This window comes from Mesoplodon mirus (genome assembly GCF_964341445.2).
Source record: "Mesoplodon mirus genome assembly, chromosome: 5".
In the NCBI taxonomy this organism is placed as follows: Eukaryota; Metazoa; Chordata; class Mammalia; order Artiodactyla; family Ziphiidae; genus Mesoplodon; species Mesoplodon mirus.
The window spans coordinates 101307277-101325051 of NC_138980.1; the positions used below are offsets into that span (position 1 = coordinate 101307277).

The 17775-nt window shown below is 38.1% G+C and overlaps 1 protein-coding gene across 1 annotated transcript in view; it reads left to right on the forward strand.

The window, feature by feature from the left end:
• The window catches only part of SLCO6A1 (solute carrier organic anion transporter family member 6A1), a gene marked incomplete at both ends in the record, with an annotated part of 203002 nt that overhangs the window by 41804 nt on the left and 143423 nt on the right, over positions 1 to 17775 (forward strand). The window contains 2 exons of the mRNA XM_082623305.1: positions 1301 to 1460; positions 9964 to 10164. Coding sequence (XP_082479431.1) covers positions 1301 to 1460; positions 9964 to 10164 — 361 coding nt within the window. The remainder of the gene's footprint in view (positions 1 to 1300; positions 1461 to 9963; positions 10165 to 17775) is intronic.

The window sequence follows — 17775 nt, forward strand, 5'->3', positions numbered from 1 at the left end:
ATTAAAAAAATTTAGGAGTAAAGTTAAAATTATGAAGAACAGCAGATGTCTCATTGTTTATTTGCTAATGTTAAAGGACATTGATTTCAAACAGTATTTGCATATAAAATATTTTAAAAATTTAAATCTTTGTTAAAAAGAGTTCCAAAGAATGTTGTTATATAATGCCAAAATATGTACAAAGTATTACACAGCCTTTAGAATCAAGTTTCCTGTCCCGTGGATTAAAAATTTTGTCATGATAGATAAGACTTGGGAAATAGGATGCAGAGTAAAAGTGAAAAGAAAGTGGAGCAATTAGTAATCTCCATCCTATTATGGTGAATGGACCCAAAACACTACCAGCTTACTATTTGCACATGAATGATGGATGGTGGTTTACAGTGCTGAAATAAATCCAAATAATAATTTACCTACCTAGATATTCTGCTTCCAATACTTTTTTAAATCAAGAAATTTACTAATACAAGTGCCAGACTCTGAGTTCATTAATGTTAAATAGACAAATCTGCCTTTCATCATGTGACTCAACTCCAAAGGCAAACACAGGCCTCAGTTCACAGAACAGCTTATAAAGGAGAGCGAAGCACTGATCTCCAAGGTTTCTCAGACCTTTGATAGGCTTCTGACATTTACTGCTTGCTTTCTTGCCTTTCATGCTGAAGCTTTTGTCTCCTTTGAGGGTTTGTTCTAAGGAGCAGACACAGAGCAACAATTCCATATATCTGGCTATGCCAGTTGTTCCATCACATTTGGGGTACCATTAACTTTGGGAATCCACACATCTCATTACTGTACAAAGAACAATCAGCTCAATTCTTCCCTTCTCATTCTGCAGACTGCAGCAACATGTCCTCTGTGGGGATAAGCATAAAATCTCTCTGTCTCATCCTGTGGGAGGAGGCCTACTTCTCCCTTGCTTACATGAACCTGACAAGGGCATGCTTTAGCAGCACAGATTTGACCCATGGGTTGTAGAACTGGACTGAATAACTGAGTACCTTGTGAAAGCCCTCTGGGAGATGTCTCTTCCAAGACAATGTGTGCTCCTCAAAAACATATAAAGGAAAAACTTTGGGCTTGAAATGAAAAGATATAACTTTGAATCTAATCCCACAACTTGCTAGCTGTGTAAAATTAGGCCAGTTACCTTTCTGAGTCTCCTTATAAAATGGGAATAATAAGGTTTACCCTCAGGCTGCTGTGGAGAAATAATGAGATGCTATATGACCAATAACCTGGCAATGATCCTGGTCCAAAAAAAGCTGCTCAATAAGCGCTAAACCTGTCGTGTTCTTAGTGCGCAACTAAAAGAGGCCAGTCTTTGCGCTAAGTGCTTTCCAGATATCATCTCATTTAATCCTCCCAGCCATCTGGGTGAGGGAGCTATTGTTTATCCCCATGACTCTGATGAGGAAATGAAAGCTGAGAGATCAGATAACTTGCCCCAGTCACCCAAGGTAAGTATAAATCCTGGGATTTGAGTTCATCTGATGGCACACTCTTTCCTTTAGCCTGCGTTGGCTCTGAATATGAAGTATAAAGTTAAAGAGCCATTAAAAAAAAAAATAGACTGGAGCTCTACTGGGCTCCTGTCCTCATATCCAGGTTACTTGACCCTTCTCTTACCTGACTCTTGTTATCTGATAGTTCCCCAAGAGTCATTAGAATATAAGCTTCTTGAGGATCTGTTTTATTCATTATTGTTATTATTAATGTATCAAGCACAATGCCTGAAATATAGTGAAACTCAATAAAAAGGTTTTGAATGATTGATGATTTCATGTGCAGGCTGTGGGAGTTGCATGGAGGAAGTAGGGTCCACAACTGCTCAAGAGACGAAGAATGAAGAATGGGTTCAAACATGACTCTCAAAATTAGTAAGAACTTACAAGAAAGTTCTGGACTGCTGCTAGGTCATTCCAAAGATTCCTTAAACCAGAAACTAGCCTGGAAACTAGCCCAGATCTGAAGCAGATGTTGAGATGATTTGGGTTTCTTTGAGATTCCTCGTCAAACTGGCACTGATTTCAAGATGCTAGTGTCTCTTCAGGTTTCCGTAGTACCAGTCAGACCCAGGCCAATAATGCCATCTATGAGCTGTGGAGATGCACTTGGAATTGCAGCTATTTCAGAGTAAAAGGGAAGTAATAGATAAAGTGACTTATGAGGAATGTTGTTTCTCTTGGAATTCCATTGCAGGAGAGGATCTGTAGAACTAGAAAAATAAATCGTAATAACATTTCAAAATACTGAGAGAAATCCTCATGTAAACTGGTAGTAACTTCATCAAGGGCTTTGCCTAAGAGAAGAGGGCTCTTCTCTTGGACATTGATTCTGAAAATTTTTATCTTCTTTCCCCTTGTGGCATCTTATGATCTCTATCCAATAAAGGCAAAAAACACATAGAGAATAATTTGATTCTTTCTTATCAGCTGGAGACATACCTGATGAGCAGGTTTGGGAGAGGAGGAGAAAATGGGGCTAGAGTGAAAAGTTGGAAGCAGCCCACTAGATAATGGAAGAGAAGGATATCATGGATAAAGGATCTGCCCAGAATTTTAAAAAAGGGTTGTCAGATCTGATTCACTGTTTCCTTGTAGGCCCCTAACTCTCATAGTTTCTGCTTTTGAGGTATTCTAATATAAGTATGGAACACAAATGTTAAGCTAATTTCTTCTAGAGTGCTCACATTTTAAAACTTATTTTAAAAAATGTCTATTTCCCAAGCTGGAATATTCTTATCAGATTACAGTTTCTCAGTAAACAGGTTTAAAAAATTAGAATCTCTTTAGATTAACATGTTAGCAAATTATGATTTTAAGTGCTAGAGTTTCTTAGAAAAAAAAGGGTATTTTAAGTCTCTTTAATATTCATAAGACTCAGGAGTCTAGGAAGAAAGTGGCATAGTTTCAGTGGGGAAAGCCCCCACAATATTCTCTAATGTAGTAATCAGATACCTTGTATCCTGGTTTGGATCGTATATGAATAAGTCATCTCAATATCAGTAGACATTTTAAAAACTATCTCATGCACAGGGAACTATTCTTGGGTCTGAATTTCCTAACAAATATTTCCAAGTTCCTCTACCTTCCTTCCCCACCAGCTCAAACAATTCTACAAATGTGTGATTTTAATATATTTTTTGTTCCATTATTTAAAACAACCTACGGTGTATTTACATATGTTGCAGTTGTAACCACGAATGAAAATTTATTGTATCAGGAGAGATTATTACTGTCTATACTCCCCCAAAACAAAAACAAAACAAAACCAATGGGTGTGTCCATTCCATTCTTGACGTCATAATTAGACATAGGGAGGATAAACGAGATAATGAAGGGAGATCTTTGAGCTCTGAGGACAGCTGATCCATGCAGTCAAGACATCATTATTATTAATTACCTTTATCCATTTTCAAACCATCTGTTTTCAAACATGAGCACTTGTGGCCTGATTCTCCTGTTAGTGCCCCCCTCAGTGTGTTTCAGTATTTTGAAAATATTCAGCTGATTTCAAAAGAAGCAACATCTTGTAGAGGTGGATGGTGCTGGAACAAAGGAAAAACATAACCCATTTCTTTGATGATGATTTTGTTTAAGATTATTCACTCATGTATTAAACTATTTTGAATACTTTGCTGCTGGTATTATGTTAGTTTTTTTAAACTTAAAAATAACTAAATAGTGCCATCTGCTGGTGAAAATAAATACATTAATATCTGGACAATATTTCTAGAATTTTTCACATTTCCTTCTTGTATTGTAATAGCTTTATTGCTGTAATAATTTTTAATGAATTGACTGAGATCTTTGGGAAGTAAAATGAAGATTTGACATATCAGATATCAATAAATAGTTTGGAATATATCTAACCAGATACAAATGTACAGTGACAAAATTCCCAACTCAAAAATTCTTTTCTCCCATAAAGAGTGATGAGAAATTGAGATGATTGTATAAAGCTGTGAAGCTGGTTCTCATCTTAAGTAATTAGGGTGACATTTTTCTGGTATCTGATGTTATTATTTACTCTGTGGTCACATATTAAAAAAAAGAGATCCACCTATGAAATTCAGGGCTCTTCTTGTGGGAGATGGGCCAACGGCCTGAAGAGATACGATGTTTTACTGATTCCCTCTGAATTTTGCTCACTCCTGCAATCCAGTCGTGTCTGAAGCCTAGTGGGGTAGACTTGCTGGAAGGTTTTTTTTGTTTTGTTTTGTTTTGTGTTTTATGCATGGAAGTCTGAGGAACCTGCTATATGAACCCAACGGGGCTGAAGATGAAACTGGAGGCCAATGTAAATGAAAAACTGTATTTTACTTCTCTTTTCTATCCTTTAAGAACTGAAGTATGTCCTAAGAGAAAACTTATCGAAATGGGAACTGTCTCCAGGCAACAAAGTTGATTCCTCTTTCGATTTCACTGAAAATTGGCTTTTTCTGGGAGGACAGGGAATAGGTCTGGCACAAAGACAGTGTTCAATAAATGTTTGTTGAATTAAATAAAAATGAAGGATGCTTCTTCCCTTGTAGCCCTCATAAGAGGAGACTTCAACCAAAATGAAATTTCTAGTATTCCAATCTACCACATCACTTCCCTGCTTAAAAATCCTTCAATGGCTTCGTACAAACTCCTTCCAGAGTCATTGGCAATCTTGTCCCTGTGCACTTTGCTTGACTCATCTCCTCTCACTCCTCACACCCTCACTTCACTTCTCTGTCCTAATACAAATGTATATCCATGTGCACGCATGTGCATGTACACACACATACACACACACACACACACACTTTGAATAGATCTACTCATATGAGACTACTTGCCATTCCCCAAGGCCACTATATTCTGCCAAGCCTTTGCTCACCAAAGCACCCTTTTTCACTTTACCTTGTGAACTCTTTTTTTTTAAACACTGTGATTTTTAAAAAATATTTATTTTTATTTATTTATTTATTTGGTTGTGCATGGTCTTAGTTGCGGCAGGTGGACTCCTTAGTTACAGCTTGCCAGCTCCTTAGTGTGGCATGCGAACTCTTGGTTGCGGCATGCATGTGGGATCTGGTTCCCTGACCAGGGGTCGAACCCAGTCCCCCTGCACTGGAAGCGCAAGTCTTAACCACTGCGTCACCAGGGAAGTCCCTACCTTGTGAACTCTTAATCATTTAAAAATATTTAGCTGAAATACTACCTCTGCTATGAACTTCTTGACTTTCTTTTGTAGACAATAGTGGTTTTTTTCTCTATGCTCAAGAAACCTCATAACACACTCCAAAATAATACAGTTACTCTGCTAAAATTGTTTCCATGGACATCATCTTCACTATACTGTGTGTTTCTCAAGAGCAGTAACTGTATTCTATTTTTTAAAATCATATTTGCTGTTTTGAATGGTAATTGACCCCATTAAGCACTTATTAAATGCTTGTTAAAGGCATGTATGATAGCTGGTAAAAAGTCAAGCTCCAACATGCAACCTCTCTTACTTAATAGAACAACCCACTGCATAGCTCTTCATAGCTACCCAGGTTGGTATGGTCATACCACTAAGTTCTTACCAATAAGATGTGACTGAACAAAATATGTTTTGTTGCTACTTCCTTGTTAGGATACTGCTTGCTCTTCATTTCCTTTGTCTTTCCTGCTTCCTACTAACTGAGAAATGGTGACAACTGAGCAGTCTTGAACCCAGAGATGAAAACTCATGTTGAAGTTGGCTGAACTTCCCTGACAGCCTGGGAACCTACATAACTAGGTGACCAGACCACCAGACCACCCTACTCCGGGTTGTCATTTTAGAGAAAAATAAATTTCTGCCATATTTAAGCCATAATATTTTGGGGTCTCTTTGTTAGAGCAATTCAGCTTTTACCCTAGGTAATATGGTTAAAATGGAAACTATTTTCTATGATGCTGAAGCCTTATTTTCTTTAGTTTTGTACCATAAAAAATAGTTTCTGTTTTTATTTTGTATTACGGTACAGCCTGAAAATATACCATGAGAAACATTTAAATATTACTTTTAATGATGAGTTTCAAGATTGTATCAAATTATTCAAATCATATAACATTATCATTCATTGTTGAACTCAAATCAATAAAAAATGAAAGCAAAAATTAAAAAATCCAATTCAGAGTACAGAAACTTTCCTTAATCTTTAAAAAGGCCCTCTATTCTCAAGACTCTACATTACTCTCAACTTCTGCATCTTCTTTCCAGGCTTAGGAACTAATAATCAGTTTCAGGCTCAGCCTTGCCTCATGTTCTAGGAAAATCTTGACCTTACGTAGGAGAGTTGATGGAACTCCAGACCAAGAGTCAGGTGTTAATTGCTAGCATGGTATTAATACTTGCCCTCAGCACCAATTCAGATTCTTGTACTTTTTATTCTGAAAACCCAATATCCATCCTTCTTTCTGTCTCTGATATCTGCAATCATGTTTTAGAAAACTGAATGGTAACTCAAATACTATAAGACCAGAGTCCCTTCCTTGCAATTCCCAGGGACCTTTGTCAGGATACAGTCCATTGATCCAGATCATATGACTTAGTACTTGACCTGCTTATTAGAAATCCCCACTCTTTGGTGATTTTCCTCCAGTAAGGACCGCTAGATGTCTATTGGTATGGTCTGTACATATCATCTTTTGCTCATCATGAAGCTATCATTATACCTACAGTCTGGTTTTGTCTCCTATCCCACCCCAGTGTACAATGCTCTCAAATAAAAAAGTCCTCGTTTTAGTATGCCTTTGTTCACTGGAGTTAATGGTTCAGTCGTGGTAATGTCCTGAGATATGATGCTGTTGGTGAATTGCTTTAATTTGGCTCTGCTCTGCATTTCTTGCCTTTTTTTTCCTCATAAATTACTCCTTTCCCCCCCTTTTATTACCAGATTCTCTTACATCCAGCAAGGCTAGCAATCAAAGGTCTCTCTTCTCACTCCTTTTGCCTTTACAGGAGTGGGCATGTGAGGTATGCTGAGCACTAAGAGGCCTCCTTTCACTGGCAACACCAGTTGATCCAAGGATGGGAAAATGGCTTAAGCAAAGCCCCAATATCTTTTCAGGGACTGATATAGTTGCTAGAGGAGACAGAGTTTTTCCTCTCTCCTTCTGAGATTTCAAGTAGTAAAGGCATTTAAATCTGGAGATGCTGATGGTGAAGAAATGAGGAATGGGTACCTCATAACATCTTTTGAACACTTAGACTAATATTTTTTGCTGTTGCTGCCAATAAATATCCAACAGATTTGAGCTGGCTTTCTTTTATTTGCAAGGAGAGTAGTCTAGAACAAGGGTTGCAAACTATGACCCCACCATCTGTTTTTTTTTACTTTTTTTTTTTTTTTTTTTTTGCGGTATGCGGGCCTCTCACTGTTGTGGCCTCTCCCGTTGCGGAGCACAGGCTCCGGATGCGCAGGCTCAGCGGCCATGGCTCACGGGCCCAGCCGCTCCGCGGCATATGGGATCCTCCCGGACCGGGGCACGAACCCGTATCCCCTGCATCGGCAGGCGGACTCTCAACCACTGCGCCACCAGGGAGGCCCCCACCATCTGTTTTTATAAATAGTTTTATCGGAACACAGGTACATCCATTTGTTTACATAGTATCTATGGTTTCTTTCTCGCTACAGCAGCAGAGTTGAGTAGTTGTGCCAGAGATTGTATGGCCCACAAAGTCTAAAATATTTACTATAGGGCCCTTTACAGCAAAAGTTTGCCAACTTTGGTTGCTTTTAAAATAGACTTTCTTAAAGGAACTTTTTCTTCTTGAACAATTTAAAGCATTTTCAAATAGAACTTTTTTTTCTTTTTCCATAAGCACTATGTTTTTTCTGAAGTGGGCAGGATAAAAAAAAAATTATGGCTTGAATGTATGGTTCAAAGTGTGGCACCAAATAGTAGGCAGTTTTTGTATTGTTGGTTTATGCTTGCATATGCTTTGTTGATTTCTAAGTGACTTCTATCCATTTGCCTTAGGTATAATCAAGTTAGGTACGCCTTAAGAATTCTATACATTATAACAAGGCATGTACTACAGGTGCAGTTTATTTTTGAGGTGATATTGGCACTTTTTGAAACTTTTAATTAGTAAAACCTATTTATAACTAGTATAATGCATAATGACCTGACCCATCTAGGGCTGTCCAGTATGGTAGCCACTAGCCACACGTGGCTATTGACACTTGCAATGAGCCAGTATGAATTGAAATATGCTAATGGTGCAAAATACATAACTGATTTTAGAGTTACCATGAAAAAAAAGCAATGTAAACTATCTATCTCAGTGATAAATTTTTAAATATTTATTAAATTTTGAAATGAGATTATTTTGGATATATTGAATTAACAAAAATATATTACTGAAACTATTTTTTACTTATCTCTTTCAAACTTTTAAAAAAGGGATACTAAAAATTTAAATTTACATTTGTGGCTCACATTATATTTCTGTTAAACCATGTTGATCCAGAATTACAGAAACACTTAGGATGACTGAAGATTAAAATAAGCTCTCATAACTTTAAAGTATTTTAAATGATTTTTAAAAATGAGTATTTTTGTAGGATAGCATCTTTTATGTTATTATTTTCTATTCTCTAGAGAATAGGAAACAATGAGTATGTTATGAATATGCATATACTGTTGAACAGATATTTACAATTGACCCTTGAACAACACAGGGTTAAATGTGCCAACCCCCCACATAATCCATGTATCCATGTGTGATGTTTGACTCCCCCCAAACTTGACTAATAATAGCATGCTGTTGACTGAAATCCTTGCCGATAATATAGTCAATTGACATATATTTTTTGTGTTAATATGTATGATATACTGTATTCTTGCAATAAACTAAGCTAGAGAAAAGAAAATGTTAAGAAAATTATAAGGAAGACAAAATATATTTATAGTACTCTACTGTATTTAGTGATACCATAAGTTTATGTTGTCTGTTTTCAAGATAGTCTGCAATATCTACATCAATATTGTCTTATATGATACCATAGATGTTATATGTATTACTAACACTAGATATCAAAAATTAAAAGATAATGTGAAAAAGAAATTCACTTTTATTTACAGTTATAATGATTCATGCATTGATAAAGAAGAAGCAATATGATTGCTTTATGGTAGCCAGTATAACTGATACAATTGCTTCACAGTAACCTAGCCTATACACTAATAAACGAATCGTTATAAAAATTTTATGGCAGGGACTTCCCAGGTGGCACAGTGGTTAAGAATCCACCTGCCAGTACAGGGAGCATGGGTTCGAGCGCTGGTCTGCGAAGATCCCACATGCCGCAGAGTAACTAAGCCTGTGTGCCACAACTGCCGAGCCTGCGCTCTAGAGCCCGTGAGCCACAACTACTGAGCCCACATTGCCACAACTACTGAGCCCACATTGCCACAACTACTGAAGCCCGCGTGCCTAGAGCCCATGCTTTGCAACAAGAGAGACCCGTGCACCACAACGATGAATAGCCCCCCGTCGCCGCAACTAGAGAAAGTCCACGTGCAGCAATGAAGACCCAACACAGCCAAAATAAATAAGTAAATTAATTTAAAAAAATCTATGGCATACAGTATTAGTCATATTCATAATACAGTATTGGAAATATTGTCACTTTTTTTTAAAACCACTTACCTTTGATGATAGGCTGATAAGCAATTTCTCCAATTATGAGAGAGAGGCATACTATACAGTAATGTAATTCTTGGAAAGCAAAGTTTTAAAAGAGTAAGAATACTAAGACATTATTAATTTTATAATAAATATCACTCACCTTAAAATGTGCAGAAAGAGAAGATGCACTGAGGCAGTGTTTCTAAGATGATGGCAGTATGGGAGGAAAACTGCAATGTGCAGGTGAGAGAGAGTAAGAGAAAGACGTGCTATGTGGGAGAACATCCATAATAATAACAACAACGATACTAATTTGGAAACTAGAACCAGTGTACAAAGTATACAAATAAAACCAATGAAGCTTCAAGAGTTAAAACCACCAAACCAGAGACAGCAGAGTCACAGCAGATGTTTCACATGACAACTCAGAACAGGATGACTGACCAAGAGAGCAGAACAAGTGTGAGGTGGAAAAACAGCCCAGACCTGGACCTTTTGGCTCCTGAACTTGAGTCCACACCTTGCGTAAGAATAATTAGTGAGTAGATTGGTTCAAGATTGCGGAGTAGAAGGACATGCACTCACTCCCTCTTGCGAGAACACCAGAATCACAACTAACTGCTGAGCAATCATCAACAGGAAGACACTGGAACTCACCAAAAAAGATACCTCACATCCAAAGACAAAGGAGAAGCTGCAATGAGATGATATGTAGGGTGCAGTCACAATAAAATCAAATCCCATAACCGCTGGGTGGGTGACTCACAAACTGGAGAACAATTATACCACAGAAGTCCACCCACTGGAGTGAAGGTTCTGAACCCACATCAAGCTTCCTAACCTGGGGGTCCAGCAATGGGAGGAGCAATTCCCAGAGAATCAGACTTTGAAGGCTAGCGGGACTTGATTACAGGACTTTGACAGGACTGGGGGAAACAGAGACTCCACTCTTGGGGGGCACACACAAAGTAGTGTGTGCATCAGGACTCAGGGGGAAGGAGCAGTGACCCCATAGGAGACTGAACCAGACCTACCTGCTAGTGTTGGAAGTTCTCCAACAGAGATGGGGGATGGCTGTAGCTCACCACAGGGACAAGGACACTGGCAGCAGAAGTTCTGGGAAGTACTCCTTGGCATGAGCCCTCACCGTGAGCCCTCCCATCCACCATTAGCCCCACCAAAGAGCCTCTAGGCTCCAGGGCTAGGTCTCCACAGTACAAACAACCAACAGGGAGGGAACTCAGCCCCACCCATCAGCAGACAAGTGGATTAAAGTTTTACTGAGCACTGCCCACCAAGCAACACCCAGCTCTACCCACCAGCAGTCCCTCCCATCAGGAAGCTTTCACAAGCCTCTTAGATAGCCTCATCCACCAGAGGGCAGACAGAAGAAGCAAGAAGAACTACAGTCTTGCAACCTGTGGAACGAAAACCACATTCACAGAGAAATAAACAAAATGAAAAAGGCAGAGGACTATATACTAGATGAAGGAACAAGATAAAACCCCAGAAAAATAACTAAATGAAGTGGTGATAGGCAACCTTCCAGAAAAAGAATTCAGAATAATGATAGTGAAGATGATCCAGGACCTTGGAAAAAGAATGGAGGCAAAGATTGAGAGGATCTAAGAAATGTTTAACAAAGACCTAGAAGAATTAAAGAACAAACACCCAGAAGAATTAAATAACAAACAAACATAGATGAACAACACAATAACTGAAATGAAAAATACACTAGAAGGAATCAATAGAACTGAGGCAGAAGAATGGTTAAGTGACCTGGAAGACAGAATGGTGGAATTCACTGCTGCAGAACAGAATAAAGAAAAAAGAATGAAACAGAATGAAGACAGAGACCTTGGGGACAACATTAAGCACAACAACATTCTCAATATAGGGGTCCCAGAGGGAGAAGAGAGAGAGAAAGGACCCGAGAAAATATTTTAAGAGATTGTAGTCAAAAACTTCCCTAACATGGGAAAGGAAATAGCCACCCAAGTCCAGGAAGTGCAGAGAGTCCCAGGCAGGATAAACCCAAGGAGAAACATGCCAAGACACATAGTAATCAAATTGACAAAAATTAAACAAAAATTATTAAAAGCAACAAGGGAAAAATGACAAATAACATACAAGGGAACTCCTGTAAAGTTAACAGCTGATTTCAAGCAGAAACTCTACAAGCCAGAAGAGAGTGGCATGATATATTTACAGTGATGAAAGGGAAGAAAATACAATCAGGATTACTATACCTGGAAGGATCTCATTCAGCTTTGACAGAGAAATCAAAAGCTTTACAGACAAGCAAAAGCTAAGAGAATTCAGCACCACCAAACCAGCTCTATAACAAATGTTAAAGGAACTTCTCTAAGTGGGAAATATGAGAAGAAAAGAACCTACAAAAACAAACCCAAAACAGTTAAGAAAATGGTAATAGGAACATACATATCGATAATTATTTAAATGTGAATGGATTAAATGCTCCAACCAAAAGACACAGGCTTGCTGAATGGATACAAAAACAAGACCCATCTATATGCTGTCTACAGGAGACCCACTTCAGACCTATGGATGAATACAGACTGAAAGTGAGGGGATGGAAAAAGATATTCCATGCAAATGGAAACCAAAAGAAAGGTGGAGTAGCAATCCTCATATCAGATAAAATAGACTTTAAAATAAAGAATGTTACAAGAGACAAGGAAGGACACTACATAATGATCAAGGGATCAATCCAAGAAGAAGATAACAATTATAAATATATATGCCTCCAACATAGGAGCACCTCCATACATAAGGCAAATGCTAACAGCTATAAAAGAGGAAATCAACAGTAACACAATAATAGTGGGGGACTTTAACACTTCACTTACACCAATGGACAGATCATCCAGACAGAAAATAAATAAGGAAACACAAGCTTTAAATGACACAATAGACCAGATAGACTTAATTGATATTTATAGGACATTCCATCCAAAAACAGCAGATTACACTTTCTTCTCAAGCACACATGGAACACGCTCCAGGATAGATCACATCTTGGGTCACAAATCAAGCCCCAGTAAACTTAAGAAAATTGAAATCATATCAAGCATGTTTTCCGACCACAACACTATGAGATTAGAAATCAATTACAGGGAAGAAAACGTAAAAAACATGAACACATGGAGGCTAAACACTACGTTACTTAATAACCAAGAGATTGCTGAAGAAATCAAAGAGGAAATAAAAAAATACCTAGAGAAAAATGACAATGAGAACACGACTATCCAAAACCTATGGGATGCAGCAAAAGCAGTTCTAAGAAGGAAGCTTATAGCAATACAGTCCTACCTCACGAAATAAGAAAAATCTCAAATAAACAATCTACACTTACACTTAAAGGAACTAGAAAGAGAAGAACAAACAAAACCCAAAGTTAGTAGAAAGAAAGAAATCATAAAGATCAGAGCAGAAATAAATGAAATAGAAACAAAGAAAACAATAGCAAAGGTCAATAAAACTAAAAGCTGGTTCTTTGAGAAGATAAACAAAATTGATAAACCTTTAGCCAGACTCATCAAGAAAAAGAGGGAGAGGACTCAAATCAATAAAATTAGAAATGAAAAAGGAGAAGTTACAATGGACACAGCAGAAATACAAAGCATCATAAGAGACTGCTACAAGGAACGCTATGCCAATAAAGTGGACATCCTGGAAGAAATGGACAAATTCTTAGAAAGGTATAACCTTCCAAGACTGAACCAGGAAGAAATAGAAAATATGAACAGACCAATCACAAGTAATGAAATTGAAACTGTGATTAAAAATCTTCCAACAAACAAAAGTCCAGGACCAGATCACAGGTGAATTCTGTCAAACATTTAGAAAGGAGCTAACACCCATCCTTCTCAAACTCTTCCAAAAGATTGCAGAGGAAGGAACACTCCCAAACTCATTTTATGAGGCCACCATCACCCTGATACCAAAACCAGACAAAAATACTACAAGAAAAGAAAATTACAGACCAATATCACTGATGAATATAGATGCAAAAATCCTCAACAAAATACTAGCAAGCAGAATCCAACAACACATTAAAAGGATCATACACCATGATCAAGTGGGATTTATCCAAGGGGTGCAAGGATTCATCAATATATGCAAATTCAATCAATGTGATACACCATATTAGCAAATTGAAGCAGAAAAACCTTATGGTCATCTCAATAGATACAGAAAAAGCTTTTGACAAAATTCAACACCCAGTTATGATAAAAACTCTCCAGAAAATGGGCATAGAGGGGACCTACCTCAACATAATAAAGGCCATATATGACCCACAGCCAACATCATTCTCAATGGTGAAAAACTGAAAGCATTTCCTCTAAGATCAGGAACAAGACAAGGATGTCCACTCTCACCATTATTATTCAACATAATTTTGGAAGTCCTACCCACAGCAATCAGAGAAGAAAAAGAAATAAAAGGAGTACAAATTGGAAAAGAAGACATAAAACTATCACTGTTTGCAGATGCCATGAAACTATACATAGATAATCCTAAAAAATGCCACCAGAGAACTGCAAGAGCTAATCAATGAATTTGGTAAAGTTGCAGGATACAAAATGCACAGAAACCTCTTGCATTCCTATACACTAACAGTGAAAAATCTGAAAGAGAAACTAAGGAAACATTCCCATTCACCATTGCAAAAAGAAGAATAAAATACCTAGGAATAAACCTACCTAAGGAGACAAAAGACCTGTTCTCAGAAAACTGTAAGACACTGATGAAAGAAATCAAAGATGACACAAACAGATGGAGAGATATACCATGTTCTTAGATTGGAAGAATCAATATTTTGAAAATGACTGTACTACCCAAATCAATCTACAGATTCAATGCAAACCCTGTCAAATTACCAGTGGCATTTTTTACAGAACTAGAACAAAAATCTTCAAATTGTTTTTGCTTTATAACAAATTTAATCAGTTATACATATACATATGTTCCCATATCCCCTCCCTTTTGCGTCTCCCTCCCACCCTCCCTATCCCACCCCTCCAGGCAGTCACAAAGCACCGAGCTGATCTCCCTGTGCTATGTGGCTGCTTCCCACTAGCTATCTACCTTACGTTTGGTAGTGTATATATGTCCATGCCGCTCTTTCACTTTGTCACAGCTTACCCTTCTGCCTCCCCATATCCTCAAGTCCATTCTCTAGTAGGTCTGTGTCTTTATTCCTGTCTTACCCCTATGTTCTTCATGACATTTTTTTTCTTAAATTCCATATATATGTGTCAGCATACAGTATTTGTCTTTCTCTTTCTGACTTACTTCACCCTGTATGACAGACTCTAGGTCCATCCACCTCATTACAAATAGGTCAATTTTGTTTCTTTTTATGGCTGAGTAATATTCCATTGTATATATGTGCCACATCTTCTTTACCCATTCATCCGATGATGGACACTTAGGTTGTTTCCATCTCCGGGCTATTGTAAATAGGGCTGCTATGAACATTTTGGTACATGTCTCTTTTTGAATTATGGTTTTCTCAGGGTATATGCCCAGTAGTGGGATTGCTGGGTCATATGGTAGCTCTATTTTTAGTTTTTTAAGGAACCTCTGTACCGTTCTCCATAGTGGCTGTACCAATTCACATTCCCACCAGCAGTGCAAGAGTGTTCCCTTTTTTCCACACCCTCTCCAGCATTTATTGTTTCTAGATTTTTTGATGATGGCCATTCTGACTGGTGTGAGATGATATCTCATTGTAGTTTTGATTTGCATTTCTCTAATGAGTAAAGATGTTGAGCATCCTCTCATGTGTTTGTTGGCAGTCTATCTTCTGTGGAGAAATGTCTATTTAGGTCTTCTGCCCATTTTTGAATTGGGTTGTTTGTTTTTTTGTTATTGAGCTGCATGAGCTGCTTATAAATTTTGGAGATTAATCCCTCGTCAGTTGCTTCATTTGCAAATATTTTCTCCCATTCTGAAGGTTGTCTTTTTGTCTTGTTTATGGTTTCCTTTGCTGTGCAAAAGCTTTTAAGTTTCATTAGGTCCCATGTGTTTATTTTTGTCTTTATTTCCATTTCTCTAGGAGGTGGGTCAAAAAGGATCTTGCTGTGATTTATGTCATAGAGTGTTCTGCCTATGTTTTCCTCTAAGAGTTTGATAGTGTCTGGCCTTACATTTAGGTCTTTAATCCATTTTGAGCTTATTTTTGTGTATGGTGTTAGGGAATGATCTAATCTCATACTTTTACGTGTCCCTGTCCAGTTTTCCCAGCACCACTTATTGAAGAGACTGTCCTTTCTCCACTGTACATTCCTGCCTCCTTTATCAAAGATAAGGTGACCATATGTGCGTGGGTTTATCTCTGGGCTTTCTATCCTGTTCCATTGATCTATCTTTCTGTTTTTGTGCCAGTACCATACTGTGCTGATTACTGTAGCTTTGTAGTATAGTCTGAAGTCAGGGAGCCTGATTCCTCCAGCTCCATTTTTCGTTCTCAAGATTGCTTTGGCTATTCGGGGTCTTTTGTGTTTCCATACAAATTGTGAAATTTTTTCTTCTAGTTCTGTGAAAAATGCCAGTGGTAGTTTGATAGGGATTGCGTTGAATCTGTAGATTGCTTTGGGTAGTAGAGTCATTTTCACACTGTTGATTCTTCCAATCCAAGATCATGGTATATCTCTCCATCTATTTGTATCATCTTTAATTTCTTTCATCAGTGTCTTACAATTTTCTGCATACAGGTCTTTTGTCTCCTTAGGTAGGTTTATTCCTAGATATTTTATTCTTTTTGTTGCAATGGTAAATGGGAGTGTTTTCTTGATTTCACTTTCAGATTTTTCATCATTAGTATATAGGAATGCCAGACATTTCTGTGCATTAATTTTGTATCCTGCTACTTTACCAAATTCATTGATTAGCTCTAGTAGTTTTCTGGTAGCATCTTTAGGATTCTCTATGTATAGTATCATGTCATCTGCAAAAAGTGACAGTTTTACTCTTCTTTTCCAATTTGGATTCCTTTTATTTCCTTTTCTTCTCTGATTGCTGTGGCTAAAACTTCCAAAACTATGTTGAATAAGAGTGGTGAGAGTGGGCAACCTTGTCTTGTTCCCGATCTTAGTGGAAATGGTTTCAGTTTTTCACCATTGAGGACGATGTTGGCTGTGGGTTTGTCATATATGGCCTTTATTATGTTGAGGAAAGTTCCCTCTATGCCTACTTTCTGCAGGGTTTTTATCATAAATGGGTGTTGAATTTTGTCGAAAGCTTTCTCTGCATCTATTGAGATGATCATATGGTTTTTCTCCTTCAATTTTTTAATATGGTGTATCACGTTGATTGATTTGCATGTATTGAAGAATCCTTGCATTCCTGGAATAAACCCCACTTGATCATGGTGTATGATCCTTTTAATGTGCTGTTGGATTCTGTTTGCTAGTATTTTGTTGAGGATTTTTGCATCTATGTTCCTCAGTGATACTGGCCTGCAGTTTTCTTTCTTTGTGACATCCTTGTGTGGTTTTGGTATCAAGGTGATGGTGGCCTCCTAGAATGAGTTTGGGAGTGTTCCTCCCTCTGCTATATTTTGGAAGAGTTTGAGAAGGATGGGTGTTAGCTCTTCTCTAAATGTTTGACAGAATTCGGCTGTGAAGCCATCTGGTCCTGGGCTTTTGTTTGTTGGAAGATTTTTTATCACAGTTTCAACTTCAGTGCTTGTGATTGGCCTGTTCACATTTTCTATTTCTTCCTGATTCAATCTTGGCACTTTTTGCATTTCTAAGAATTTGTCCATATCTTCCAGGTTGTCATTTTATTGGCATAGAATTGCTTGTAGTAATCTCTCATGATCTTTTGCATTTCTGCAGTGTCAGTTGTTACTTCTCCTTTTTCATTTCTAATTCTATTGATTTGAGTCTTCTCCCTTTTTTTTTTTTTTTTCTTTTTGCGGTATGCGGGCCTCTCACTGTTGTGGCCTCTCCCGTTGCGGAGCACAGGCTCCGGACGCGCAGGCCCAGCGGCCATGGCTCACGGGCCCAGCCGCTCCGCGGCATATGGGATCCTCCCAGACCGGGGCACGAACCCGCATCCCCTGCATCGGCAGGCGGACTCTCAACCACTGCGCCACCAGGGAGG